At 43.1% G+C, this 26008-nt stretch overlaps 3 protein-coding genes across 5 annotated transcripts in view; 2 read left to right on the plus strand and 1 right to left on the minus strand.

Moving 5' to 3' along the window:
- Positions 1-11112, plus strand: part of ATXN7L1 (ataxin 7 like 1) — a 69419-nt gene extending 58307 nt beyond the window's left edge. For all 3 annotated transcript variants that reach the window (XM_070947405.1, XM_070947406.1, XM_070947407.1), the window contains 6 exons: positions 5-261; positions 1915-2110; positions 3981-4102; positions 5996-6953; positions 8262-8336; positions 8529-11112. In XM_070947405.1, coding sequence (XP_070803506.1) covers positions 5-261; positions 1915-2110; positions 3981-4102; positions 5996-6953; positions 8262-8336; positions 8529-8570 — 1650 coding nt within the window. In that variant the 3' untranslated portion in view covers positions 8571-11112. The remainder of the gene's footprint in view (positions 1-4; positions 262-1914; positions 2111-3980; positions 4103-5995; positions 6954-8261; positions 8337-8528) is intronic.
- A 2838-nt stretch (positions 11113-13950) lies between these two features.
- Positions 13951-19708, plus strand: EFCAB10 (EF-hand calcium binding domain 10). Its single transcript, XM_070947294.1, has 4 exons — positions 13951-14048; positions 16690-16854; positions 17917-18001; positions 19491-19708. Exons 1-4 carry the CDS (start codon positions 13952-13954, stop codon positions 19525-19527), a joined length of 384 nt encoding a protein of 127 aa, XP_070803395.1. The 5' UTR covers position 13951; the 3' UTR covers positions 19528-19708.
- Positions 19709-19735: 27 nt separating this feature from the next.
- Positions 19736-26008, minus strand: part of RINT1 (RAD50 interactor 1) — a 31856-nt gene continuing 25583 nt past the window's right edge. The window contains exons 14-16 of the mRNA XM_070947293.1: positions 23678-23858; positions 23459-23577; positions 19736-21078 (exon numbers count right to left, since the gene is read on the minus strand). Of these exons, the coding sequence (XP_070803394.1) occupies positions 20856-21078; positions 23459-23577; positions 23678-23858 (523 nt within the window). The 3' untranslated portion in view covers positions 19736-20855. The remainder of the gene's footprint in view (positions 21079-23458; positions 23578-23677; positions 23859-26008) is intronic.

Here is a 26008-nt window from a genome sequence, read left to right on the forward strand (position 1 = left end):
TTAGACTCATTCTCTTAACCATCGACGAGCAGTTTTAGGTCGCAAAAAGCAGTTCGACATCCTTCTAGCTGAACACAAAGCTCGATCCCGGGAAAAGGAAGTGACGAAAGACAAAGATCACCCACAATCCGTAAGGGAAACGCATCAAAGCCAACCCATATCAGGCGCAGATGCCGTAACAGGATCATCCGCGAACTCCGGGCAAGAACTTAAAGGAGCGTCACCTGCCAAATCTAGACAGCCCAACTCAGTATTTCCTAGGTGAGTAATATCTGGCCTGAAGCCATAAGTCCTTTGTACAGGTAGTCCTCGACTTAGGGCCACAATTGAGCCCAAAGTTTCTGTTGCTAAGTGAGACGTTTGTTAAGTGAGTCCTGCCCCGTGTTACGACTTTTCTCGCCATAGTTGCTAAGTGAATCACTGCAACTGTTAAGTTAGTCACAGGGTTGTTAAGTGAATCTGGCTTCTCCATTGACTCAGCTCGTCGAAAGGGGGATCGCGTGACTCTGGGACACTGCCACCGTCATAAATGTGAGACACTTGCCAAGCTGTAAATCACGTGACCTGCGAAAGGTGGTGTGAAAAATGGGTCTTGCGTCACTTTTTTTGAGTACCGTTGTAAACTTTGAACAGTTACTAAACGAACTGTTGTAAGTCAAGGACCAGCTGTACCGATAGTCCTCGACTTACAACAGTCCAGATAGTGACTGTTCAGAATTACAACGGCAATGAAAAAAAGTGACTCATGGCCATTCTTCACACTTACAACAATTGCAGCATCCTCACAGTCATGTGATCAAAATTCAGAGTCTTGTCATCTGACTCATATTTATGACGGTCGCAGTGTCCTTGGGTCATGAGATCAAGTTTTGCGACTTTCTGACAAGCCAAGTCAGTGGGGAAGCCAGATTCACTTAGCAACATTTTAGTTACTAGAGTGATTCACTTAACAGCCGTGGCAAGGAAGGTCGTAAAATGGGGTAAAATTAACTTAACTGTCTCGCTTAGCAGCAGAAATTCTGGGCTCAACGGTGGTCGTAAGTCGAGGACTACCTGTACCCCAAACCAGAACTCAACCAGAGTTGAGTTCCCAACTGTATATTTCCAAACTTGTAAACTTCCAACTAGAGTTCTATATAGTAAATCAACAAAAATTGGAATTAAATTGATAGGGAACTACAGAATACAGCAAAATTTCGCTACGTGTATCAGCTTTTATAGGAAATCTTTAACACACATCTTTCTGACTTTAAACCAGGGGACCTCAAACTTTTTAAACGGGGCTGATTCACAGTCCCTCAGGCTGTTGCCCCCCCCCCCCGAACTGGGCGGGCGTGGCTAGGTGGTCATGTGACTGGGTAGGCGTGGCCAATTTAACAATCCAATTTTTTTTCCTTTCTCCTTCCTAAGCTCCGGTTTAAATTGTTTTCAAAGACTTTTAATTTAAAGCAGTACTTTAGAAGCCCAGAGCTGCTTTTCAAGGCTGCACCGGCGAGATCACCCCGCAGCTGGCGTTTCAGCTGGCTCGCTAGAAGATAAGGCCCACGGTGAGAGGCGGGGCTTAGTCACACCACTCTGTGGGCCGGATATTTTTTTCATTGGCAGGCCTTATCCGGCCCGCGGGCCATAGTTTGAGGATGCCTGCTTTAAATCCATGGTTGTACAATCAGATTCTTTGGATATTTTTTCAGAGGTCAGTCTCGCTGAATCCCAAGGAACTTAAGGGTTATACAAGTCACTTCTTAAGCTAACAATCTCAGCGGGGTTTTTATTTTCTTTCTTTCTTTCTTTCTGCGAAATAACCTGTAGAACTTTAGTGCTGAACCTGATGTGGTCCTGTGAACTTTTTACTTTTTTAATCAAATTTATCTAGCCGCCCATTTTTACAGACGTGATGTTTTAACCTCTCCTTAGGCCCTCCTCTTCAAACAGCATAAACAGCAGCAGCACCTCTTCAAATCACAGCGGGAACGTACAAGAATTGCCTCTCCCGGCCTTGGGGGGAGACTTACTCTGCAGATTATCCAGCGATGAAGGAGAAGGAGAAGGAACCGAAGAAGCCGAAAAATTAGACTGCTCCTATTCGGGGCACCATCCTCGGCCGCTCGGGGTATCTCTCTCTTTTTTTTTTTCCTTATAACCTTATCTGTTGGTGGCATTTATGGATGGCTGAATGTTAGGGCTACGTCTAGCGTTCAGGAGAGGCCTTCGACAAATTGCCTTGGCACAAAGGAAGACATTTTTCAGTGCATTTATAGGAGTTATTGATTGGCTGCTTTAAAAGCTGCCTCTGGCTGTCTGCAGATGTGCAACATGTGCTCTTAGACAGGGGTGGGATTCAGGGGTGAACCGGATGTTAATTTTAATCTGAACCGGTAGTTGCAAGGACTGACTGACCCCGCTTACCCTGCCCCTCTCTTCCCCGGAGGCTCCACGCGGCCCGTTTTGGATGCCAGGTAAGTGCAAGGGCCCGCGTGGTGGCTCTGGGAGGGTGAAAAACGGGCCTACTGGAAGCTCGGAAATGGGCCTGTTTTGGGCCTCTGGAGCTCGGGGGAGGCCCTTTTTGCCCTCCTAGAGGCTCGAGGAAAGCCTCCGGAGCATGGGGAGGGCGAAAACGCCCCCCCCCCCCCCCCCCCGGCCATGGTGCAGGAAGCCGACTAGGCCACACCCCCATGCCCACCCGCAAACTGGCAGAGAATCGGTTGTTAAATTTTTTTTCTTTTAATAATTTTTATTATTATTTTTCTTTAAAAACAAAAACAGAAACAAACACAAAAGATAAATTTCCATTTTACAACAGTTTCATATCGGTATTCCTCTACAATTCATGTTTTTTCCCTTCCCCGTCTTCACATATATTTGTGGTTCCGTTGTTCCTTACTTATTTATATATACATTTCTTTGTCTGTTATACATATTATTGTATCTATAGATTACTTTACATACATTGTCTGTTTAGTGGTACATTAATAATCCTTGTTTTTTATTCTCTATAGCCATTTATACCATTTATTCCATATTAAATAATATTCCGTTTCATCTTTTTCTTTTATCTCTTTCGTCAATTTGTCCATCTCCGCACAATCCAAAATTTTCTTTATCACCTCCTCCTCTTTTGGTAGAGTGTTGCTTTTCCAATTCTGTGCATATGTTATCCTGGCTGCCGCTATAATATGTAAAATTAGATATTGTATTTCTTTGGTACAGTTTCTGGAGTGTCGGTTGCTAAAATATTTCAATCCCACCTCTGCTCTTAGACCACGGATGTCAAACGCCAGTCCCGGATTCGGCCCGTGGGGTGCTTAGATCCGGCCTACAGGACTGGCCTGGAAACAGCAAAGGAGCTCCATTTTCGCTGGCGGGACTGCAGGAGGCTGTTGCAGCCCCCCACACCCAGTTTTTCTCCATTGGCTGTGTTTTCTCCACTAGCTGTGCCATTCACAACTGTTTAGCGACCCTTGTTGTTAAATTATTTTTGTTTCTCAACTGGCAATATTTTGCCTAATATTGTTACCTTTTGTAAATGCAAATAATTGAAACGGAAGTTCTGAATTCCCCTCAAATATTTGCTGAGCAACTACTATTTGCACCAACTGGAGTTTGCATACCATGGATAATTTTTATAAGAATCACAAATTTTGGAAAGTACAATTCGGACAGGAAAAATGTGAGAGATAAGGTTGCTTGGGGTTAGATAAGGATCAACAGAATTCAAGGGAGGTTGGGCGTAGTTTGCTTGTGGCTACGCAGGGATTCTAGGCTGATGCCCCTTTTCACTCTGCCCCCAAATTTTGCCACTCCTTTTCTCACAATTTCCAAACCCTGTTGAAGGGGGGATGGGGGGACGGACGGACCATACCATTCTTTCCTACAATAATGTTACTAGCAAAGCCACAGTTTAACCAACAATTCGAATGCAAGGATAGATTAATGTGGTATTTAAAATACTACTCTTTTGTTTCCTCCTCTTTCTTTCCTAGTTCTGTTCATTTGGAAGTCACCTGATGGGAAGAGGATACTACGTATTTGATAGGAGATGGGACCATTTTCGGCTAGCACTAAATTCTATGGTAGAAAAACACTTAAACTCACAAATGTGGAAGTAAGTATATCTGTGTTGCCTGGATAGTTCTTATTTTAATGCTTGTTTATTTTTTTAAATCAAATTTATTTGCCTCCCAACTCGCAATTCAGGTGACTGAGAGGCAAAGAAAATACTAACTTAAATTTAATAGTGTTCTGCAAAAAAAAAAAATAGCGCATAAATATTGTGTAATTCTAATGCCAAAGCAAGGATAATAGTAACATTGCTGAATAGGAATACTTTTAGTAACCACAAAGGAGTAAAGTATTAGCTACATTTTGAGAAAAACTTGCTTCCCTCTCTCTCTCTCTCTCTCTCTCTCTCTCTCTCTCTCTCTCTCTCTCTCTCTCTCCCTCCCTCTCCCTCCCTCCATCTATCTATCTCTACCGTGTTTCCCCGAAAATAAGACCTTGTCTTATATTTTTTTGAATCCTGAAATAAGTGCTTGGCCTTACTGCCATGCGCTCAAAAGCCCGATTGGGCTTATTATCAGGGGATGTCTTATTTTGGGGGAAACAGGGTATCTATCTATCTGTCTCTCTATCTATCTATCTATCTATCAATCAATCATCTATCTCTGTCTATCATGTTACATGTGAATGATGCAGAGTGAACAGAAGGGTAAGGTGGTTTGAATGTAGTAAATAATCAATAAAAACATCCCTGTTAATTCAGTTAATTCACATGTTTCTTAATACCTTTTTTATATCAAGATTCTGGCATATGATAATATAATGAGTTTTACAGGCAAAGCTTTGTGATGATATTCATGGACTGATGTCATAATAGAGAAGTGGTGGGTGCTCCATCACTGGAGGTTTTTAAGAGGAGACAGGACAGCCATTTGTCCAGAATGGTACAGGATCTCTTGCTTGAGCAGGGGGTTGGTCTAGAAGACCTCTGGGGACCCTTCCGACTCTGTTACTCTGTTGAAGAGGTCAGAAGGTGTCTTGGTCTATTTTTTCCCCCCTTTTAGGCTAGTTGCTTGTCTCTCTTGCACTGTATGTATATATATTGTTTATGTATCTACTGGTGGCCAATTTGTCAGACTGCCAAGGCTTCCTGCAATTCTCGAGCGTTTTTGACTTGGCTTGGTCTAGGACGGAAACTCTGGTGAAGCCTCTCCCTGTGCTTCGAAATTTAAAGAGTTTTCACCATGTCTTTTGACCGCTAGTTGGCATTCATGGATGCGTTCTGCCAATCTTCTGCCTCTTTGTCCTATGTAGTGGCTGTTAACAGTCATTACCCTGGATAAAACCTTTAACTGTGGAAATCTGAGTCCGCGTTCCTATTTCTTAATCCTTGTAGGAAAGCTCTTTCTGCTTCATTAACTAAGGATGTTGGGTAGGACTGAAGGAAAATGCCTCCATCCCAACCAGTGGTGAAATCTGAACCGGTTTCCTGGTTGCACATGTGTGCCAAATGTGTGCTGCGCGCAGTGCGCATCACGCACCAAATGTGAGGTGCGCGCACGCAGTGCACACCAAAAGGAGGCATGGGATAAGTAGAACCCCGTGGAGGATGGTGATCAGCTGTGGCACGCGATCTTCAGAGCCTTTTTTTTTTTTTTTACTTTTAAAAGCATTTTTTTACAACCTATTCAGTGAATAGGTTGTAAAAAAAATGCTTTAAAAAGTAAAAAAAAAAAAAAGCTCTGACGATTGCGCGCCATAGCTGTGATCATCGGAGCCTCTTTTTTTACATTTTAAAAGCATTTTTAACTACCAGTTTAACTTTAGTAAAAAAAATGCTAATTTTTTTTTAAAAAAGTTCCGACAATCTCACGTCACTCAGCTGATCGTCGGAATTGTTTTAAAAATATTTTTTACTACCGGTTCGGGCGAACTGGACCGAACCGGTAGCATTTCACCCCTGATCCCAACGTGTCTTTTCTTTCCTTCCATACTTTAGGAAGATCCCTCCTGCGGTGGATAGCCCCATGCCGTCTCCAGCAGCCCATATCAGCAGCCCCTTCCCGTCCTCCGTCCTCCAACCTTTCAGTAACCCCACCTCGGCCTACATTCCCTCCGCGCCCGTCAGCTCAAGAATCCCTCCTTCTTACGTCATGACTTCTGCCATGTTATCCAACGCCGCTTTGGCGACGGCGTCGGACACCAACTCCATAACGTCCCACGCCACCGCCTTCCCGCACGTGGCGGCCAGCCTGAGCATCGTCGACTCCACTTTTAAGATGCCGTCCGCCCTGTCGCCGCTGCCGGCCGTCATCCCTTCCCCGTCTCACAAGCCATCCAAAACGAAAACCAGCAAATCCTCCAAAGTCAGAGACCTGTTGTGTCGCGGCGACGAGCCTTCGAGTAACAAAAAGAGAAAGCTGCCGTCGTCTTCCTCCTCCTCCTCCTCCTCTTCCTCGTTATCTTTGCAGACTTCCTCCTCGTCCTCGTTTTCAGGGGCGCACAGGAAGAACTGCGTCTTGAACCCCAGTTCCACCCTCAATTCTTACCAGGCGACAGCTTCCTATAACAGCCTGTCTGTGCACAACACAAACAACGGAACAAGCCCCTTCAGTGCCAAATCAGAGCCCTCAGGACGGACTTCGCTCTCCGGTAGCGCGGCGGTGGACTCGGTGAAACATATGAGCATTGTCGTGAGCAGTATTGACCCCTCGAGTTTCTCTGTCCCTTCCCTGGTGCACCCTTTGGCGGATCACTCCCTCGCCCCGCACAACGCGGTCTCTTCTCTGCCCCTTTGTTTTGACAAATCGGAAGGGAAAAAACGCAAGAACTCAAGCGCTAGCAGCAAAGCCTGTAAAATCACTAAAATGCCTGGAATGAATAGTGTTCATAAAAAGAGCACAGCCAATCTCATTTCTCCGGTGCCGGATACGCCAAACAACGCCATCTCTCGACCGGTAAGTCAGCTTTGGTTGGTCTTAGAACAGGGGTGTTAAAAGTCGATTTCATTTGAGGGCCGCATCAGGGTTGTGTTTGACCTCAGGGGGCCGGGGTGGGCGTGGCCAGCTTGACGTCACTCATGTCAGGGGCGCCTGTGGTGGCTAAGGCAGGACTTCCCTCAGACCCGCCCTCACTCTCATTATAATCTCCTTCCTTCCTCTTCTTTTTTTTTCTCTCTTCCTTCTCCTTCTTCCTTCCCTTCTTTTTTTCCTTCTCTCTTCCTTCTCCTTCTTCCTTCCCTTCTTTCCTTATTTTTCCTTCCGTGCTCTCTTCCCATCTTTCCTTCTTTTTCTTTGTCATTCCCCTTTCCCTTTCTCCTTTCCCGTCCCTTCTTGCATACTCAAATACAAATACTTGCAAGCTCAAATGTTTTAGCCCTCTCCCAGCGAAAACGATGCTTGGGAGGGGCTAACCCAAAACACACACACCCCGAGCTCCGTTTTCACTGGCAGAGGTACCGCAGGCCGGTCCTTTGCTGTTTCCAGGACGGCCCCATGGGCCAGAGCTAAGCATTCTGTGGGCCGGATCCGACACGCAGGCCTTGAGTTTGACACCCCTGTCTTAGAAGAAATCAGTCTTCTTGAGAAATCTCAGGATGGGATCCATGTGAGATTTCCAGAAAAAAATCAGCACAATCTTTTTAGGCAGGGGCGGGCTTCAAAAATTTTAGCAAGGGGTTCTCTGCCCAGTTGCAGGATCGGCGTGGCCTAGTCGGCCTCCTGAACCACGGTGAGGGGTGTGTGCATTTTTGCCCTCCCCGGGCTCCGGAGGCTTTTCCCGAGTCTCCAGGAGGGCGAAAACGGCCTTCCCAGGCTCTGGAGGCTGAAAACAGGCTCGCTTCCCGAATTTCCGGTAGGCCCGTTTTTCACCCTCCACGAACTCCACGCACACTCTGAACTTAACCTGCATCCAAAACGGGCCGCGTGGGGACTCCGGGGAGGGGTGGGGTCAGCCAGGAATGGGATTTGGGAGTTCTCCAAACTGCACAGAATCTTCGCTAGAGGTTCTCCCGAACCCTTGCGAACCCCCAGCAGCCCCACCCCTGGGCTTAGGACTGAAACATCCTATGACAGCATTTTTCATATCTCAGGCTAGGTTGCTGGAAATAAGCCTTCCTTTAATGTGTTTAAGAACAATTGGTTTTTTAAAAAAAATGAAAACTCTGTTCCAGTGAAACAGGAATCAGTGGAAATAAGGATCTCTTTTTTGTTTTATCGTTGTTATTATTTGCAGATTATCATAATAATTTGTATTATTATTTGCAGATTGGGAAAAACAGTGGTGTAGCTTTGTCCCAGTCCAGTCCTTCAAGTACATCAAATCTAATGCACAACAAACAAGTGAGTTTGTTTGTTTTATTATTATATTTAAATCATAATATGCATCACTCAATTGCTGTATTATTGTCAACAAATGTGGCTTATTTTAGCAAGTTACAACAGTTTATTTAGTGACCGTTCGTGTGTGTTTTTAAAAAATTCATCACAATCCCATTTGTCATGTAAAGTGAACTGTTTATTTTCTCTTTTCAGAAAACGTTAAGTCGGCCTGGTAGGATAAGGACTCTTCCGTGAAATAAGGAGAACCATCTCTATATTTTTGCAGCCCTTCTCCAAGCCAGCTTATTGGTTTCTGTGTCCTGCAGATATTTTTTCGTAATTTTGTATTAAAATCGTTCATTTTTTTCCCCCATAAAATTTGTAGTCATGGTTTACTTTAATTTCTTACATGTGTTGGCCTCTGATCTGTGCAATCGGTCTTGATTTTTTTTTTTTAATTAATGCCTTCGGAAGGAAATTTTCTCTTTTCTTTTTAAGTTTCTTGCAACAACGGGAGAGTGGTGGACATTTTGAAATAATGCCATTTGTGATAAAAAAGAGAATAGATTGAGCAAAGCTATTATTTTCAATTTGCAGTAACTTCTGTATTAATTATTGTCCTCGGGATCAAAAGAAAAATGTCCATCCATTTTGCTGACTTAACGGTTACAAGTTTCAGTGTTTCTAGATTCTTGCCACACACTGAAGGGTTAACGCATCTAACTATTGCCAATATTATAGGAATATTGTGTGACCCTTTCCTCATGCCCTGGGTGAAGGGGCTAAGAAAAGGACTGCTGTCCTTCGTAAAGCATTATTCTAAAATAAAAGACAGAAGTTGGACATAACTGAAATTGCATCAGTCGAATTGCACTGACAATGTTTTTACAGGAATTACTGATTTTTTTAAAAAAACGAAAGTAGATTTTTTTGTAATCAGGAAACCAATTATACTAAGGTACTTACAAAATTACTACAAAGGAAATAACTTTTTCTTTCTACAGAATTAAAAGTGCACTTAAATGCCGGTTTATTTACATCTTGGGGAGAAATGAAAAACGAATGCAAATAGATTTATTAGCTTCTTTCCTTTTAAAGTAAAGGCTTACGGCAAATTTTAAAACATAGGGGAAAAAAATGTTTAACAACAATAAACAAGGCTAGGCCTCTTTGGGGGAAATTAGAAAATATTCTCCAAATAATTTTTATAATGTTATTGTAATTTATGTTTTTCTTATACTTGGGAAGTGACAAGAGTAGTTTCATGAATGATGTGAAACTTAAGAAAATATAAGCAATGGTTGTATTTTTCATGTATTTTGAGTTACGTTTTATTGTACATTCTTCAGATTGGGAAAAAAAATATGTACATATCTTTATTTTTGCACAATTTTTTTTTTTTTTTTGTCATTGGTTGTAGGAACAGAGCCTCGTTTTTTAAAAACTAATTTATTTTGTGTTGTGTAGCTGCAGGAGTTATGAAATTTCAGTAGCAAAACAACACTCCGATGATCGAACTGCTGATCTATATTTTTGAGGGGGTGGTGGGGAAAGATACAATGAATATGAATTTTGAGTGGCTGCTGAAGGAAAAAATTAATAATGTCAAGACTTCTTTAGCTTAACATGCATCTATTATGTAGAAAGCTGGATATTTGTGGGTGTTTTGGAAAAACGCTCATTTTAAACGTTTCATTTTCCGTGACAGATCTCACAGAATTTTGGAAACCTTAAGTATCAAATACAACCCTCCACATTTTGTCCCATCATTTTTTTTTTTTTAAAAAGGTCATTATATATACTAAAATGGTATATATCTAATGTGGTTTTAAAAATGGAAATGGACTGGACCAGACTGTATTGTAGTGTAGCATTTGTTAAACTGTTTTTTTTTTCGCCCCTCCTTTCCAACCATTTTCCCTTCTACACCCCCAGCTTTCCAGAAGACGTGATTTCCAGCAATAGAGGCACAGAAACTTTGGTCGTTAACACATAACGCAATGCATAGGCCCAGTCAGCCATATTTTAAAAAAAAATTAAATTAAATTTAAAAAAAGCAAACTTGGAATAACTTTGTATGCCTTCTTTTGTATCGATGTTAACAATTGTACATAGTGCGGATCAACCTTTGTAGAGAATAGTTTATACAGCATATTCTATTATTGCCGATTCTCAGTGAACTCTTGTTTAAAAAAAAAAAAGAAGAAGAAAATTTTTTCTATCTACACCTTCTATTTTGTTACGCTGTTTTACCCATGGCACTTTAACGAAACTTTGGGTTTTACATAGCTGGTCAGTCATGGGAAATAAATAAATTTAAAAAAAAACAAACAACTGTTGCACAGAAGTGAAATTTGCACCTCCTCAATTATGCTTTCCTACTACAGATTTTAGAACCTTTTTCGAAGAAGACTTTTGAAGATAAGCACGTCCAATCATTCTAAAAATGAAAAAAAATTGCCATATGTGTACAGTGGATTTCTTTTCTACGGACCCATATTTTGTAACACTATTTTCCTCCTCCTGCACCTTTTATGTATTAGCAGTATCAAGAGAGAAACCATTCCATGCTTGTGATAATTGTAAGTGTTGAAAGTAGATGTAAATAGTAAAAATTTATGACTTACAGTTTTGAGAAAAGGGAAAATAAAGAACAAACGTATGTATCTGACTGATACTGCCATGGTTTTAGCACCAGGCCTAGAGATATTCTCTAGCGGGCGATTGTATTTCTTTTGTTATTTGTTGGTTTTGCTTTATTATTATTATTATTGTTATTATTATTATTATTTGTAACATGGCTTTGTAAATAAAATAATTTATATGTTTCTAAGAAAAAAAACACGCAGTGCTTTATCGCTTTGTCAAAGAAAAAGGGTCCAGGGTTATCCAGGAAAAATTATAAGCCAGTGACGGCTAACCTTTTATGGACCGAGTGCCCAAAGCACATGCGCACGGCCGAACCCCCAAAATGCAATGCGCGCACGGCCCCCGCACATGCACCCTCTGTGGCAGAGACCTGAAGACCAGCTGGCCGGCGGGAGGCACGCGCACATATGCAGCGGAGCTGAACGGGGGCTGAACCGGAACTGAACTCTCAAAAAAGCCCGATCTTGTTAAATTAACACAAGCTGAGTTAATTGGCAAAGCATTGTGTATCATGCTTCATAAGGATATTTTAACTAAGCCATAATGGCTGGGAGTTTTTGGCCCACACCACACCATAATGCAATGGTCCCCCCGCGCTGCCCCCCCATGCATGTGTGACCCCCATCCCCCGTGCCCCATTTTGGGCCTAGCAGGCCTCCCTGAAGCCTCCAGAGGCCAGAAACAGCCCATTTCCAGACTTCCGGTAAGCCTGGTTTTCACCCTCCCCAGGCTCTGGAGGCTTTCCTGGAGCCTCCGGGAGTGTGAAAACAGCCTCCCCCGGCCCTCCGGAGGCCAGAAACTGCCTGTTCGTTGAACAACTAGGTTATTTACTTATCAATGGCCACGATTCACTTAACCACTGAGGCAAGAAAGGTCATAAAATGGAGCAAAACTCACTTAACAAATGTTTCACTGGTGCTAGATTGTAGTTGTAAATCCGGAGGACAGCCTCGTACCCCAATTCTAATGCAACATTCGTGTCAGCTCGAGTTAAAGATCTGTTCACACGTTCCTCCTTGACCAAGAGAGACTTAGAATAACTTTAACTTTGTTGTCACTTTGAATCTGTAGAGATTCTCAAGTCATCCAGGTCCTGGTTGTCCCAAAGGTGCTTTTTCAAGAGACAACTGGACTTTCTGTTTTTTTCCTTTTTTGAAGCCGTTTCGTTTCACATCCAAGAAGTTTCTTCAGCTCTGACAAGATAGTGGGGATTGGAAGGATTTATATTCCTTGCAGACGGCTGGTCCTTTTGCATTCTTTTAGTTTATATTTTTGTCCTTACTCCTGCTGTTAAAGGGTAGCAGGGAACCCCTTGAAAGACTAAGTAAGAATGTGGATTGGGGTGTTTTAATCTGTACCTATTCCAAGGGCAGATGTCCTCACCGACTTGCAGGATCTAAGCTGACCATGAAGTATTGCTAGAAAATAAAAACAAAGAGCAGATTGGAACACAGAGACATGTTCTCTGAAATAGGAACCGATCCCTTGTTTTAAAACGACCCTCTAAAAGGATGCAAATGACCAGCTGTCTGCAAGGAATATAAATCCCTCCATTCCCCCACCATCCTGTCAGAGCTGAAGAAGCTTCTTGGAGGAGAAGCGAAACGTCTTCAAAAGAAAAAAAATCCAAGAAAGTCCAGTTGTAAAAAGTGGATAGAGAAAATAATTCAGAATTCAATAAAGGGAGAACCTGAGCAGTTTCTACTAGGGATTTCCACAGAAAATTATACTAAGGAAATATATAATTTAATATTACATATACTGACAGCAGCCCGCATAGTCTATGCGCAAAATTGGAAAAAGGAAAACTTACCATCAGAAGACTTAATTAGGAAAATCTTAAGAGTGCGCAAAGATGGACAAATTAACAAAAGAAATCAAGAAGAGGATACAGAATATTACAAAGTGTGGTGTAGATGGTATGAATGGTTGGAGAATAGGAAAAATGAGAAAGAGGAATAAAGGAGAGAGGGGAGAAAAAATGTTGAAGATCGAAGTACAATCTAGACGAAAGAAAGAATGATGGAAAATAAATTGTTGAATAAGATGAAGTTAAAATTCATTTACCCATCTACCCAGAGGTAGAGCTTTCTCTGTGGGCGCACCCATCCTTTGGAATCAACTCCCCCTGGGGCTCCGGTTGGCCCCTGACCTTCGCACTTTCCGCGCGAACTAAAAACATGGCTGTTCAAATTGCCCAGCCCAGACTGATGGGGTTTTGATTATTTTTAATGTGTTTTATGGGTTTAATATGTATTTTTAACATGTTTTTATTGGATTGGGATTGTATTTCTTAATTGTTGTGAGCCGCTCTGAGTCCTATGGAGATAGGGCGGCATACAAATCAAATCAAATCAAAATCAAATCAAATCAAATCAAATTAAATCAAATTAAATTAAAATATGTGTGAATAGATGTAAATAGTAAGAAAGGATCACTTGGAAGTAGCTGTAGGGAAAAGTGATATGGATATAAATGTTGTGTTTGTGTCTTGCTTTTAATGTTTTCAAAATAAAAAACTTTAAAAAAAAATGAAACTCCAGTTGTCTCCTGAAAAAAAGCACCTTTACTTCACTTGGAATGTATATTAATCAACATGCATTAAAATGGAATTTCGTTGCAAGGGGACCCAAAGCATAAAATTGCTTTTTGTGCCCCCAGATCTTTAACTACGCTTGATCTTAGCCAAAAGGCCGAGAAACGATCTTGAACCACTTCAGAAATCCAGAATTTTTTGCAAAATTTTGCAAATTTCAAATTTCAAACGCTGCAAACTCTCCCGCTATTCCCCGCGCCACGTGCTTTGGACCAAAGGCCACGCCCCTCTCGCTGTCGTCAATATCCGTCGCCTTCCCGATGACGTCACAAGCCCAAGCCCAGCGGGAACAACCGGGCGAGCAAGCGGATTGGCCGAGCGAGCGACCCTCAATTATGGCGTCACTCTGCGCGGCGCGTCCTGGCCCGGGTCGTCGCCTAGCAACGGCGAGATGGACCGAGAAACGGAAGGCCGCGAATACTTGGCCCAGCACAAAATCCCGGAGCTTTTGTATAGTTTAACCTCGTTGCTGCTCTATCACCGGCCGGGTGAGAGGATTTGCCCGGGGGCTGCGCGTTTCCGTGCCTCGGGAAGACGAGCGGATTTACCGTGCACGGGAGTATAAAGAGAGAAAATGGGGGCTGGGATTGTTTTATTTTTAAATAATTTTAATAATATTTTTAAAAAAAACCGTTTTCTGCATGGCTTCCATGGTGGAAGTCGTTGCCCGAGAGATGACCTGTGAGTAATTTACACAATAGGGCAGGAGCCTCCAAACTTGGACCGTTGAAGACTTGTGGACTTCAACTCCCAGAATTCCCCAGCCAGCCTTGCTGGCTGGGGAATTCTGGGAGTTGAAGTCCACAAGTCTTCAAGGGCCCAAGTTTGGAGGCTCCAGCGTTAGGCTAAAAGGTGTTTTTCAACCTTATCGGCTTTTAAGGTGGGTGGACTACAAAAACCAGAATCCATGCTGGCTGAGGAATTCTGGGAGTTGAAGTCCACAAGTCTTCAAGGGCCCAAGTTTGGAGGCTCCAGCGTTAGGCTAAAAGGTGTTTTTCAACCTTATCGGCTTTTAAGGTGGGTGGACTACAAAAACCAGAATCCATGCTGGCTGAGGAATTCTGGGAGTTGAAGTCCACAAGTCTTCAAGGGCCCAAGTTTGGAGGCTCCAGCATTAGGCTAAAATGTGTTTTTCAACCTTATCAGCTTTTAAGGTGGGTGGACTACAAAACCCAGAATCCATGCCAGCTAGGGAATTCTGGGAGTTGAAGTCCACCTGTCTTAAAGTTGAGAAACCCTGAGTTAAACCATATCCTAGTTTCTTTGGCTATGGCTTTATGGCTTGTGTCACTGCACCTATGTGGCTGGAAAGCTTTGGCTTAATAGGTGAGTTGTGCACTCAGCTGATTAGTCTGTGAAACAGGCCATGACTTTACAACCCGAGTCAGGGTTTTGTCGCTAAGCGAATCACTCTGCTCTCAGTCCAACCTATTTTGCAAAGCTCTTGTTGGAACAAAATTAAAGTAGTTCTACATATACTTATGGAACTTGTTGCTTGTATGTACACTCAGCGCTTCTGCACTGGAGACAAATTCCTTGTGTGTCCAAACAAACTTGGACAATAAAGAATATTCTATTTGATTCAATTTGTGACCATAAGCAAAGTCAATGGGGAAGCCAGCAAGACGTTGCAATGGTGATCACCCATCTGTCATGTACAGGTAGTCCTCGACTTAAAACAGTCTACTTAGTGACCATTCAAAGTTACAACGGCACTGAAAAATGTAATTGATGACCATTTTTTACACTTCCGACTTTTGCAGCATCCCCAGGATCGTGTGATTAAAATTCAGATGCTTGGCAACCGGTTTGTATTTATGACTCTTGTGGTGTTCCAGGATCACATGATCCCCTTTTGCGACTTCCTAAGGCAAGGGGGAAGCCTGATTCACTTAACAACTGTGTTACTAATTTATCAACTAGCAGAGATTCACTTAATAACAAAGAAAGGTTGTAAAATGGGGAAAAACTCACTTAACAAGTGTCTCACTTAACAACATAATTTTTGGGCTCGGTTGTGGTTGTAAGCCGAGGACAATCTGTACTCACGATCCTCTGTTACTGAGTCCCATTGCTATTGCTAAGCAATGCCGGAGGAGGCACTCTGCACCGTCCTTGGAAAGGGGGCCCATGTCAGGTGAGAATAAGGGGGGCCCTTGGCCAGTTTTCCTGCCTAGTGCACAGGGCTTGAGGTTGTGATATAGGCTGGAAGAGGCAATGACACACACGTCTACTCAGGGGTGGTGCTGCGGGTTTGGGAGTACCTCTAGCTAAGATTCTGCGCAGTTCAGAGAACCCCCAAATCTCACTCCTGGCTGGCCCCTCCCACCCTACCCCTCCCAGGAGTCCCCACGCGGCCCATTTTGGATGCAGGTAAGTGCAGGGTGTACGCGGAGGCTTGGGGAGGTTGAAAAACAGGCCTACTGGAAGTTTAGGAAGAGGGCCTCCGGAGCCTGGGGAGGCCGTTTTCGCCCTCCCAGAGGCTCGAGGAAAGCCTCCGGAGCCCGGGGAGGGCAAAAATGCCCCTCCTCACCGTGGTAGACAACCCCATGCTAAAATTTTTGAAGCCCACCCCTGCGTCTACTACAGTTGAATGGGTATGGTATCTGGGTCAAAAGCTGTTGTACCTGTCCAGGGGGAAGAGTAGTCACACACAATGCATTTGCACAGCTGACTAACCGCAAGATTTGTAGCCGTGAGGATGGAGGTTCATTCTCTGCGCTTTGTGAGTTGATTTCCGAACATTTCATTACCAAACTAGGTAACGTCTTCAGTGGAGTTTGAGGGATTGTCAGTGTTGGTGTTTTTTTCTATTTATAAGGGCTTCAGGTGTGGGCGTGTCAAGTGAGGGTCTTGTGATGGATCTTCTGGCAGTTTGTAGCAGTTCTCCTGAATTTCGGCAAGTTATTAAAAGATTTGAGGACACGGATTGCTATTCTGTGCCTCTCTTGGCCAAGAAGAGGAAGATACGAACTGCCTGAGTGGTCAGAAGATTAAGCCGGAAAACATGAAACACTTTAATCGTAACAGTTAATCTGTCAAATCATTTTAATGAAAAACATTTAGTTTAGATACCTTGAACGATATGGTTTTGGACAACAAAACATGACCCTCTTTTTTCCTTTTCAGAGAGACCGCGAGAATTTTTGATAAAGACATTGGAAAAAGTAAAGATTGCCAAAGCGACAAGCGATGATTATCCCAACCTTATGGACGAATCAAACTTGGATGCAATGTTCGATATGATAGATATCGGGGGCGAAGGCTACATAAATGTAATACAGTACAAAGGAGGTCGGTGTTTCTTCATATCTTATGATCTTCATCTTTTTATGTCATTCATGATAGGATACAGTTAATCCAAAAACCTCAAAAACAGTATCTTCCATTTTCTAACAAATGTAATGATCTTTTAAATTCCTATTCAAAAATCCAACCAATTTGTCTGTAAATTTCTGACCAGCTTGGCTAGTAAATTTATACTTTATCCAGCATTACAATGTATGACGCATTTTCCAATAAACAAAGAAAAGTTAGTGGAAAAAATACAAATGTCCTTTTTAGAAGATTTTAGATTGCTACACTGGTGTGCTATAAAACTGCCCAGAGCTCTCACCACTTCCTGGGCGAGTAATTGAGCAAAAGCAGTACAGGAAGTCCTCGACTTACAACAGTTCATTGAGTTACCATTCAAAGTTACAACGGCACTGAAAAGAAGTGACTTACGACCGTTTTTTCAAAGCAAAGTCAAGGGGGAAATCCAGATTCACTTAACAACTGGGTGACTCATTTAACTTCAGGGATTCACTTTAACAAAGGTGGCAAGAAAAGTCGTAGAACGGGGGGCAAAACGCACCGAACAAAACGCCTCACTTAACGTAAATTTTGGCCTCAATTGTGGTCGTAAGTTGAGGACTATCTGTATACATAGGCAGGATGACAACCGAGTCATTACTCTTCCATTCTGAAACTCGTAACGGATTTTATCTCCTGCAGTTGGTGCCAGGAACGACAAACAATATTTTTAAAAAAGGCCGTTTGGGGTTAGCTCAGGACGAGTCTATAGAAATATCTGTAGCTACCCCGTTTCCCCTAAAATAAGACATCCCCTGATAATAAGCCCAATTAGGCTTTAGAGCGTATGTGCTAAAATAAGCCTTCCCTGAAAATAAGCCCTCCCCAAAAATATTTAAATGCACGCGCAGCTGGTCCCTGCCCATTTCCTCTGGTTAGGGTTAGAGAGGCAGAACTGGAAATCAGGTAAGACGGCAATTATGCATGGGGGTTATACTAGGTGTAATGTATACTACAGCAATGCATTCAGAAATCTATATATTTTCTCTCTTATATGTTTAGCACTTGAGTCTCTGGGATTGAGTAGCCAGGATGTACCTTATAAAGAAAATGATATAATTACATCAAAGGTCTTCAAGGAAAATGTGTAAGTTAAACCAGAATATTACATTTTATGGGGAATTGCAGGCATATACCGGTATATGCCACATTTTTTTTTCTTTTTACAACCCAGTAATCCCCTAAATCCATCCAACAATTTATCCTCAATTTTCCCAACCATCTTTTTGTACCTGACTTCGTCTCCACCATTCGGGGTTCAGCATTCCCTCTTACCTTTTCAAACAAACTACACGATAATTACTGAAATATTGCTAGTCTTTCCCCGATAATTGTTTTTAAACCCTTGTTAAGCAAATGACCATGGTCGTTAAGCCAGACATTGCATGACCACAACTTGTGATGATCTCAGCTTCTCCATTCGTCGTGCTCTCAAAACTTTTTTATTTCAGCAGGCTGGCCTGGCCTAACTCTCCTCTTTTAAATTTTTAATTCGTGATTTTATAAATTGGGTGTTTTAATCTGTGTTTCGGACAAAATATTTAATAATTTTAAGGGATTTTTAATATTTGTATTATCTGTATTTTATCTTGGCTGTTCACCACCCTGAATCTTTTGGGAGTAGGGCGGTATAGAAATTTGATTAATAAAAATAATAAAAAAAATAAATTTGGCTTCTTGGAAGCTGGCTTTGAAGGTTGCCAGTGGTGATGGTGTGACCACAGGACACTGCAAGTGTCATAAATGAGGGTTGCTAGGCACCTGAATCAGAACCACGAGACCGCGGGATGCTGTGACGATTGTAAGTGCAAGAACCAGCCATGATTTTTTTTTTAGCACTGTCTTAACTTCGAACAGTCGCTAAACAAATGGCTATGAAACGAGAACTTCCTTTCATAATAAATCCACAAATAAAAATAATCCAAGGCAATTTTAGTATTAATGTTGTGACCTAGCTCCCCAAACACGACAAACCCTCTTGAGTTAACTCAAAGATTCCTTTAATTAGGAGCGCCAGCAGTTCCGGCAAAAGATTTCTCTCAACGCAGGCTAATAAGGCCTTCCGGCATGAAGATGAATAGTTGTCTGCCACATCTGTTCATCTCCGTCCCCTGCCTTTTATCCCCAGAGCTAGGGTGGGACTTCGCTGGCAGCGGTGGCTCTTCCGTCCCAAGGACCGGCCCATAGATTTCCACTGCTCTCCTCTCCTCTGCCTTCTGCGCATCCGCACGTCAGGCACTGGACCCAGCAGTTCCTCCTCTTCCTCATCAGCCACCTCCAGACCTGGGGGCTGTTGACTCTCCATCTGAGGGCTGACGGATGGCCCAGGCTCCGCCTCTTTTTCTCTCTCTCTCTGCCTGCTCCATTCCCTCTTCCCCCTCGGAGCTCCCAGGTTGCCTTGATGCTGGCGCTGACTCCCACATGTTTTTAACATAAAAACATGTGTAGTATACACATACAGAAACTGTTATATTAGCGTGCTTACAACTATACACTATTCAACACATAACCAGCTGGCTGTAACGAGGAAAATGCATTTTTTAATATATGTTATATATCTTTGTTTTTCTCCACAGGACGAAAAAATTTACTGAGCTGTGGAAAACAGTCTAATCCTGAATATTTTCACCTGGAATACTTTATATATATATATATATATTAATTTCTGGAAAAAAGCTAGCAATTTCATTTATATGTAATGGCCTTCACTTGTACTAATTGTATCATCGCTGAAGCATTTCCTGCATTTCAGAAGCTTCAAAACTGTTATCCATACTGAATTTGCTAAATAAATAATGGGAGTATTAGCCAAACACTGAGCTTTTCAGCAGTCCTTTTATTTCAGGGAGAATGATAGGTTAAATTTAAAATGAAATTTTTTCCATCAGAAAGAAAATAATGACGTTATGATTAGATTATCCATTGCCCGAAGATCATGAACCCCAATTTTCTAATCAAAAGGAGTCTAATCACATTTATTATCTAGAATTATAGAGTATATTCAAAGAAATTTGAATTTCTGCAAAGTGTTTTATCTTATCCGCATTAGACGTATGCTGGCATTAGGAGCCAAAATAAGTAAAATTTGCCACAGAATGGCATGCAAAGTTGTTGATCCGTTTTGTGCTTTTTGTCGACACTCTGGTGGTTTCATTCAAAAAGGTAAGAACGGTTTTGCTCTTTTTAACCCCCATGTACTATTGTGTAATATCACAATCTTGGTAACACAAAAGGTTCAGGAGACACCCTGATCCAGCCTAAGCGAGATTAATCTGAGCCTCAGAGGAGGCAATGAAGTGACACTGATCTATCTCAATTTTTTTAAAAAAAATACTCGTGTCTTCCTTTAAGATGACTATTTCTATAATATGGCGCGTATGTTAGAATAATTTCTCCATTGAAAAGAATTTCCCTTGATTGCCACAGTAAATTGAGAAAATGACAGGTGTCACTGACAGTTAATTTGCAACTGAACGTAACAGTCAATATACTAACCAGACTTCATCAAATTACAAATGTTTCTTTGAAACAGTGATATATATCATCATCTTCATTTAACAACCCCATAATCCCCTGCGGGGCGGAGTCTGGGAAACTAAATGGAGCTGAGTGTTTTAATGGCCGGATGCGCTTCCTGTCACCAATGTGGAGTTTTGTTCAGCGGATACATTCTCATTGTGCCCAGAGAGAGAAATATCTGCCTCTACCTAGGATTGAACTCACAGCCTCCTGATTGTGAGGCGAGAGCTCCACCTCTAGGCCACCGCACCAGTCCAAAATGGTGATATATATATATAGAGAGAGAGGTTTAATTTTCAGTGTTTTTTTAACGCATGTTTTTTTTTCTTTCCAAGGCAATATACTCAACGTCACGTGAGAACGAGGGGTAATTTCTAAATAATGTAATAGTAATTAGTGTCTCTCCATTCTGTTTATCTTGATTATCTGCCAGTGTTAGGCCAATTTGTCCTCAAATTAAGGAGGATCTCAACATCCTTTGGAGCTAACTTATAAATGCCAAGTTCATTTAACGCCGCCACGGCAGTGGGTTGATTCGAATGAAAGGCGATTCCGCTTCTGGTTTCGGTGGCTGATTGTAGCACGTCCTTCAACAGCAGGGCTGAACCAATGTTTAGGTTCAGCACAATACAAGCCTCTTTGATGCTACATAAGGAAACAAAAACAAAAAAAAATCAGTTCAAAACCTGGTTTAGACGTTTACGTTTTTTTTTTTTTAAAAAATTGATTTATATGCCGCCCTTCTCCGGAGACTCAGGGCGGCTTACAATGCATTAAGCAATAGCCTTCATACTTTTTGTATATTTTATACAAAGTCTGCTTATTGCCCCCACAAACTGGGTCCTCAATTTACCTACCTTAGAAAGGATGGAAGGCTGAGTCAACCTTGAGCCTGGCGAGATTCGAACTTACAGTAATTGCAGACAGCTGGTGTTAAATTACAGTTGTACAGTTGTCTGCAGAGCTATCCAGGCTCTTCACATTTAACAATCCAGCTGTTTACGTTTAACAGCTGTAAGCGTGAAAATTAGTCACTTTTTTCAGTGTCATCGTAACTTTGAACGGTCACTAAATGAATGGTTGTTACATCAAGAGGCGGTAACTTGTAAAGAGCGGTGGAGTTTTGCTAATCTCTTAATCTCAGCAGAGCTAGAACTGAAGGAATCCTTTTAGAATGTACCCTAGTCTCTAAATGAGTTGGATTCACATAAATCTGGCCTCTTCATCCTCTTATACGTTACTTTTGTCTCAGCTGATCCATAAACAATGGCCACTTGCAGGATCTTGGACAGGTATGTAAATGGAAGGGAAATGAGGGACATCTTAGACCATTTTATGACACTGTAACAAAAGAGGCAGGCAAAACAACAGGTTAATCCCAAAGGTGCTTCCCCACACCCCATCCCCCAAAAAAAGACAACTGGCCTTTTTTTCACTTGAAGATATTTCGCTTTTCATCCAAGAAGCTTCTTCAGTTCTGGATGAATGGTGTGTTCTGTCCCCGTCCCCCCCCCCCCCCAGACGGCCCGGAGTTAATAAGCCACACGACAAAATCTTTGAAGAGAAAGCTGGCAGCAACCCAGTGGCTAGCTGCCAATTCAGACTTTACTCACACAAAACAAAGATTAGACTGCAAGCATTCCAATAAAGCAGGCAAAGTTTCCGCAATATAAAGATTAGTCCAAATGCAGTCCGACAAGGCAGGTAGAAGTCCAGTAACGCAGAGATCATGGATTATTTCTAGTTTTTGCTCATCACAAACTGAACCGGCCACCACACCCACATTTATACCCTGTGAGGTGTGGTCCAGTGACTCAGCTAATCTCTGGCACGCCTTCCCCTCTGCTGCGCACGCTTCTCCCTGCGCCTCTGCCGAGGGTCCAGCCAGCACTTATCTACTTCGTCACTGTACACCTGTGGCTGCGGGGACGTGCTTGGCTCTGAGCCTATCGTTTGGCCTTCGGTGTCCTCCGGAGGCATTGCCAGAGAGGAGGGTCCTGGAGAGGGAGGCCTTGCCAACTCCTCTTCCTCACTCTCAGAGTCTGCATCTGTCGATAGCCCAGGCTCAGGCAACGGAGCCACAACATGGTGGAAGATGGATGGATTTATATTCCTTACAGTCATCTGGTCGTTAGCACTCCCTCTGAGAGTCATTGAGGATACTTGGGGATTTATCTCTACCCTCAGGGTCACCTGAATAGTGCAAGTGGGTGTGGAGCCTTCTGGGAACTGCTGAAAGGACTGTGTAGGACCGAGATGGCGAACCTATGGCATGTACGGCGTTTCCGGCCTCCAGAAGGCCTCCGGGGGGTGGGGGGGTTGTGAGGAAGGCCGTTTTCGCCCTCCCCAGGCTTCAAGAAAGCCTCTGGAGCCTGGGGAGGGCAAAAAACAGGCCTACCGGGCCCACCGGTAACCTTTTTGCCATTGTGTGCTAAAAGGGGAGTGCGGGGGGGGGTGAGGTGTTGCATGCACATGCGCGAGGGGCGGAGCACAGGGGAGCATTGAATTATGGGTGTGGGCACGCACGCCTGCGACCCCCCACACTGCCCCCATTTTTGGCACATGACAGCAAAAAGGTTAGCCATCACTGGTGTAGGAGATAGGTAGTGTCTTATTCCTCCCTCTCTGTTGAGAAAGGGCTGCTCAATCTTAACGACACGACGGCATTTAAATCCTTCCATCGTCCACCGTTCAGTCAGACCCCGAGGACACCAATAAACCTCCAAGTGGTCTCAAACGACTCTCTAAAAGGATGAAAATGACCAGCTGTTTTCAAGGAGTATAAATTCTTCCATTCCGCACCATCCTGTCAGAGCTGAAGAAGCTTCCTGGATGAGTAGCAAAACGTCTTCAAGGAAAAACTAGAAAGTCCAGTTGCCTTTTGAAGGGGGAAAATAAAAAGCACCTTTGGGACAACCATGACCTGGATGACTGAGAATCCCTCTCTCGAAAAAACTAAGAAGGAAGCTTTGATTCCCCCGCGCAACTCAGAAATTAACGAGAATTTGAGACGTGCCATACTCACTGTTTGAAATAATTCTCCGGCCGTTTGCAGTAATGGGAAAACAGAGGGAAAAGATTCCGAGTCATGTCGAACTGGAGTTGGGCCGCTCCACCTTCGTTGAAGTGATTGGCTAGAATGACCTAAAATATATCGCGGACGGATCAAAAAGCGAGCAACGTTTGAAACTAGGACTCGTATTCTTGGCTGACGTCTCAGCGAGACGCCAGGGACGGTACTTACCTCCTGGTAGATGAACAAGTCGACTTGCTCCGCGAGCATTTGCCAGAAGATTTTGAACAAGGAGTAACAAAGCTGCTGCTCTAACTGAAGGAGCCGGTCTCTCAAGGTCAGGAGCAACGGGCAAGCAGTGGTTGATAAAGACATCACGGCTTGTTCGGCCTGGGAAGGCAAGGAGAGCCACCTAAACGAAAGACGCGAAAACTTTGCTCGAGTCGACCCATAGCTTCACTCGTTCCCCGTTCAATGAAAAATGTCGGTTAGGAAATGGCTATTGTCTAATTAGTTGGTCAGGCAATATATAAACTATCAATACATGTTTGTCAAAAGGTATTATATTGCTTTAAGAATGTATTGTATCAGTCTGTATCCTGATTGGCTAAGCTCTGTAGCCAATGTATTTAAGGGGAAGCCTGAATCATGGCTTGAGAACACTATACTATTTTATCTGCTTATTTGCTGTTACTCTCTACCTGATCTCTGCATGATCACTGTTTGATCATTGCTACTTGTTGCTTTCTACTATTTATTGAATGTTTTAATACTGAACTTGTTCCTGTTTGGAACTCGAGAAGAACTGTTTTATTGTGTAATGACAACAACTGGTAAGAAGACTTTGTACTTGGAATATCCCTGGATTGATATTTTAACTATCGCCTTATCTGTGTATGACTTGGATTGTTATTGGACTTTGCTTTACTTTCTTCTAAAAGTAAAAGACTACCACAACTCAGTGTGTCAGTATATTAACTGTGGTTATTCACTCTCAGCCGCTTTCATGTGCATACTCAAGGGGTACTCTGCTCAATAACCCATAACATCGGTTATGAGCCAAGAATATCCTTAACAATATCAGGCGTGAAGAATCGGGCCCATGCGTTAAGCTGATTTTATGGTTCACGGCTATAACACGAGAAATCTAGTCAACTAACGGTCAGCACTAAATTAGCGCTAGATAGAGAGTCGAACGGAATTCAAGAAGGGCGGGACTTTAAGACCTTTGTAGAAACGTAATGATTCCAGGCTGATTCCTCTTTTGACTCTGTCTCTCCTTCTCCTACAAATGGTGCATCTAGGAAAGCATCCGTTCAGACCTCAAGGCAAGGGCTGGCAACGCATCATAAAAGGGGAGACATGCTGCCAACTCCCTCCCCATTGTGTGCTTTGACTAGGCCTTTTGCATCCCATCCACCTTATGGGATTCATGTCACCCTGAAGGCACAGAGAAACCTCCAAGTGGCCTCAACGACTCTCAGAGAGAGTGCTAACAACCAGATGACTGCAAGGAATATAAATCCTCCCATTCTCCACTATTCAGGTCAGAACTGAAGAAGGTTCTTGGATGAGAAACGAAATGGCTTCTAGTGAAACAAGGAAGTCCAGTTGCCTTTTGAAAGAAAGCACTTTTGGGACATCAACTTTATGGTACACAGCTATTCTGTCCCCGTCTCACACACGCACACAAACAAGATAGCCAGGGGTTAAATAAAACTGGCAGACAACAAATTCTTTCGATAAGAGGATTGGCAGCAACCCAGTAGCTGCTTGCCAAGAACTTTACTCATAGAGGGAGGGGTTGTTCCTCCGTCAGATAAACCCAAACAAGATACACACAGTTCAAGAATTGTCAAGTCCAGTCCGCATTAAATCCAAGGCAGATAACGTTGTTTCAAAGATACAATGTGACTCGCTAGTAGTTTGTTTTGTCCGTCACAGAGTCTGAATGGCCACCTCACCCCCTTTTATCCCCTGTGGGGTGTGGTCCAGTGACTCAGCTTAATCTCTAGCATGCCTCCTTTTCTGCTGCGTGCGCCTGTCTCTCCTACGCTGGCGTGGATCCAGCCACGACTTATCTCCGTCACTGTCCGACTGCGAGGAGATACCTGGCTCCTGGTCAATCTCTTCTCCTTCGGGAGACACCTGAGGCATTGCCAGAGAGGAGGGTCCTGGAGAGGGAGGCCTGGCCAACTCCTCTCCTTCATGTTCGGAGCCTTCTCCCTCTGATAAGTCGGCCTCGGGGGTCGGAGTCACAACAACAGCCCCTTTACAATTGCCCAGCAATTCTACAAGCTAACAGCTGGACCACATAACCAATTCCTTGGGAGGACAGAGATGAAGCAGAGAAAGAATGAGAGGCTCACTTTCTTCCTCGTTTCACTTTGCCTTATTGGCTATGCCAGGGGTCAGCAACCTGTGGCTCTGGAGCCGCATGTGGCTCTTTCATCCCTCTGCTGTGGCTCCCTGTTGCTGGTCAGCTCCACAATTGATAGGGCTTTCGGTTAGGACAGGTAGAGGAAAAAGGATGCTGTGCTAGGAGGAGACTCTATGGTGGGG

Source organism: Pituophis catenifer, unplaced genomic scaffold (genome assembly GCF_029215685.1).
Source record: "Pituophis catenifer annectens isolate HBS135680 unplaced genomic scaffold, rPitCat1.0.hap2 SCAF_7, whole genome shotgun sequence".
In the NCBI taxonomy this organism is placed as follows: Eukaryota; Metazoa; Chordata; class Lepidosauria; order Squamata; family Colubridae; genus Pituophis; species Pituophis catenifer.

Coding starts and splice junctions, on each gene's coding strand:
- EFCAB10 (XM_070947294.1), top strand. CDS start 13,952: ATGGACCGAGAAACGGAAGGCCGCGAATACTTGGCCCAGCACAAAATC. Junction 14,049..16,689: donor GCTGCTCTATCACCGGCCGG/GTGAGAGGATTT, acceptor TTTCCTTTTCAG/AGAGACCGCGAGAATTTTTG. Junction 16,855..17,916: donor TGTAATACAGTACAAAGGAG/GTCGGTGTTTCT, acceptor TTATATGTTTAG/CACTTGAGTCTCTGGGATTG.